We start from the raw sequence: 3,595 nt of genomic DNA, 5'->3' as shown, positions 1-3,595 counted from the left end.
TGAGGTTGGTACTCCATTTATTGGAGAAGAGCCCAGCACCCGCCCCCTCAGGTCCTGGGGGCCTCAGCATCTCCTCTGTCATAAGTGCCAGGCCAGCGAGCAGAGTTTCCGTGTGTCAAGTATAGTGGTTGACTGAGAGGAGCCTGGCTGGGCCTGAGGGAGCAGGAAGCCCTCTGTCCATTTGGGCAGCCTGCATGGGTCACTGGTGCAGCCTGGGCCGTGTGTCCAACGCATGCCCCTTCCCCTCGCCCCAACGGAGTGGCATGCTGTGCCCCATCACACGCTGGTTCTGCAGGTCTGCACCCCTGTGAGGCTGCCCCGGTGGGGCGTGGGTTCTGCTGGGCCCTTGTTCCCGGCATGGGTGACCCAGCGATAGCAGTCTGTAATGCGCTTGTTGGGTGTGTGGCGGCCACAGCGGGTGCAGTACACAATGCCCAGTGCGAGTAGGACCACCAAGAAGACACATGTAGGCACTAGAAGTGCCACCAGCAGCCACCGGTCATCCCTCCGGCTTCGGCCTGCAGAACTGGCCTCCCCCAGGGCTGTGGGGGCTGCTGTGGGGGCTGCTGAGGGCAGCCGTGGGGTCAGCTTGGAATCAGAGGCATCTTCTCTTGGCACCTCTGGGGCTTTAGAATAAGTGCGTGTAGGGCTGGTGGGAGCGGTCTGGTTAGTGGGGCTCTGAGGGGGCAGGGAAGTGTGGAGGACTGGGGGCGGGGTGGCAGCAGGCACAGGGACTTGATGGGCGATGGGCAGAGGGGACCTGGATGTAGTGGTCAGCGATGGATGGAAAGGTGAGGTTTGGGGAAGGTGAGTGGTCTGGAATTTGAGGACTGGGACAGCTGGGGTCCCCGGGGGGTGATGAATACTGGAGGTGGTGACCAGAAGGGCATGGTTAGCTGGGGTTCGGGGCCCATGAGCAGTGTTCTGAGTATCAGCCACTTGGGTGTCTGGAAACATGGAGGACTGGCGGGCAGTGGACAGTTCGGGGTACTTGGCTGAGATAACTGGGGGCGGGTGGCCAGGGGGCCGCACCGGGTGAGTGGCAGAGATCATGGGAGGTTGGTGGACAGAAGGCAGATCTGGGTAGCTGGCTGAGATCATGGGGAACTTGTGGACAGGGGGAAAAGGTGGGTACATGGCAGGGATCCCGGTGGGCTGAGGGGCAGGGTCCAATGGTGGGTGTATGGCAGAAATGATGGGGGGTTGGTGGGCAGAAGGCAGTGTGTGACGTGTGGCAGAGACCACCGCCGGCCGGGTGACAGAGAGCACTGAGGAGTGATAGGGGGCCCTGGGGGCACTGAGCGGGGGCGGCCAGGTAGGGTCCAGGTAGGGCATCTGTGGCTCTCTGTCCTCTGGGAAGCTAGGTCTATAGGCCAGGCCAAAGTCAGGCGGATATGTGGGGTCCATCCATGGGATCCCAGGCGGCTCCGTCCAGCCACCACCGAAGCGCTCCCAGAGCTCACCTTTGTCCTTTTTATCCTGTCCATCATCCAGCAGCTCGTCCTCGAGGTCCTGGGCAGCCCGAGCACCGACGTCTCTCACGGGCCTGCAGCTGATGCCGTCGGGCTGCAGCTCGTGGCCCTCACTGCAGTAGCACTCAAAACCGCCGACGTAGTTGACGCACATTTGCTCGCACACGGGGATGTCCTGGCACTCGTCCGTGTCCACACAGCGGTGGGGCTCGTCGTCAGCCGGCCGGAAACCCAGGTGACAGTGGCAGATGTAGCCCTGTGGCCCACCAGGCTCACACTGCTGCTCACACAGGGCATGCGCACAGGGGTCTTCGCAGCTGTGCCCATCTGCTGCCAGCTGGAAGCCTTCGGTGCAATGGCAGGACACACGACCATCCACCTCCTCCACACACTCGTGTTCGCAGCCCCCATTATCTGGGTCACAGCCAGTCCCGGGGCACAAGGGCCCAGCCCGGGACCAGCGCACACCACCCTCAGGCTGCTTCACACACAGCAGAGAGGCTTCTCTGCCAGCCTGGCATGGCACGGCGGCCACAGAGCCGAAGGGCAGCCACTCAAACTCGGTGGAGACCAGGTGAAAGGGCGTGGTATAGACAGCTGGGCCCTCCTGGCCAGCCTCCTCTGGCAAGGCTGGGCAAGAGCCCTCAAAGCCAAACTGACACAGGTAGCCGTCGACAGCCAGCGTGCACGAACCCTCGAGCCAGCGATGCTCGCCATTTGCCTCAAGGGCTGCACAGCGCTGGGCAGGGCAGGGCCCACCTGTAGCAGGCTGGGCCCAGTTGGTGAAAGCTGTGTCCTGGTCCCCGGTGGTCCACGTGAAGCCACGCAGTGGGCGCTGTGGTTGGCATTGCCGGGCCTGCCGCTGCAGCCCGATCCACAGCAGCTGGCCAGCTGGGCCTGCACCCACTAGAATGTCCACGCGCTGGGCTTCCTCAGGGGTTCGAGGCGTGGCCAGGTCGCCCCCCAACTCTCGGCAGGCCCGCCAGGCTTCCAGGAAGGTGCAGCGCCGTGGGAAGAGTGCGTAGCAGCTGTCCTGGCTGCAGGCGGCTCGGGGCTCGGGGGCCCAGGGGGCCTGGCCCAGTGTGGGCACCGTGGCCGCCCAGGCCAGCAGCAGGCGCAGCAGCATCGCGACGCCCCCCGACTGGCCAGGGCTGGGTCTGCAGCCGCTCTTGACAGGGGGAGGGACTGCAGCCTCCGGTGGGCGGGTTCGGGGGAGGGCCCGGCCGGACTCAGGCCTTGTAAGGAGTGGGCTGGGGCTGCTGCCAGCTCCCTGCTGCTGCTCCCCCGGGGCTGCCAGAGCAGGAAGCAGTTGGGCGGGCGGCAAGGGTAGGGGGCGGTGGGGGTGCGGTTAGAGGAGGGAGGAGGTGCACAAGGGACTGGGAGTCACTGGCCTGGAGAGCTGCCTCCCAGAGGAGGCTGTACAACCCTCAGAACACTCCAGTGCTATCTCAGGCTCTTAGCAGTGGGGTGAGGTCACTTCGCAGAGGCTGACAGTGACCCTAATCTGGACACACCAATCCCATCACACGTGGGAACAGTCTCACTGCCCAACAGCTTTCCATACATGTGGAAACCTGCTCTGACTCATGCCCTTCACATCACACATGTGTGTACAGTCCTCTCTCCACTCGAGAGCTCTCTCAGCAGACCCTCTGGCCCGGATTTGCAGCTCTCTGGCGTGCTGCCTCCTAGGTGCACAGGCAGAGTGGTGCAGCGCCCTGCAGGCCCCGCACACGAAGCCCTGCCACTGGTGTGCAGGCCCTGAATGGGCCACCTGGACCGCAACAGGCGTGGGCGCCCTTACAGCCTCCCCCGGCTCCAAGCCTCCTGGCTCCAGCCAGACTGGGGGTATGGGGAAAGAGGAGGGGCAGGGGGCTGCTCTCTCCTCACCTCTGCTCAGCCTGGGGCCCTGGGAACTGGGGCTTAGAGGGGGAGGAGGCTCCCCCAAACAGGAAATGCTTCTCCAGGCTCCTGCTGCAGGAGGGCAGAGTGCAGCAAGGCGGGGGCCAGGCAGGGGATGGGCTGCACTCAGGGTGTGCAGGAAACTGGTGAGAGGCCATGTATGGGCATGGAGTACAGAATGACACACGTGTGTGAGACACAGGCATCACGTGTGTGGAGCC

At 64.2% G+C, this 3,595-nt stretch overlaps 1 protein-coding gene across 1 annotated transcript; it reads right to left on the bottom strand.

The window, feature by feature from the left end:
- Positions 1-2,604, bottom strand: CD248 (CD248 molecule). The gene has a single exon (XM_037135279.2). It carries the CDS (start codon positions 2,596-2,598, stop codon positions 277-279), a length of 2,322 nt encoding a protein of 773 aa, XP_036991174.2. The 5' UTR covers positions 2,599-2,604; the 3' UTR covers positions 1-276.
- Between the last annotated feature and the right edge of the window lie 991 nt (positions 2,605-3,595).

This window comes from Artibeus jamaicensis, unplaced genomic scaffold, assembly GCF_021234435.1.
Source record: "Artibeus jamaicensis isolate MK-2021 breed Jamaican fruit bat unplaced genomic scaffold, CSHL_Jam_final scaffold_614, whole genome shotgun sequence".
In the NCBI taxonomy this organism is placed as follows: domain Eukaryota; kingdom Metazoa; phylum Chordata; class Mammalia; order Chiroptera; family Phyllostomidae; genus Artibeus; species Artibeus jamaicensis.
Note: the sequence above shows the minus strand (reverse complement) of the source record. Positions and strands in the feature narration are given on the sequence as shown.

Excerpts from the sequence above, each read along its gene's own strand:
- CD248 (XM_037135279.2), bottom strand. The coding sequence starts at position 2,598 with ATGCTGCTGCGCCTGCTGCTGGCCTGGGCGGCCACGGTGCCCACACTG.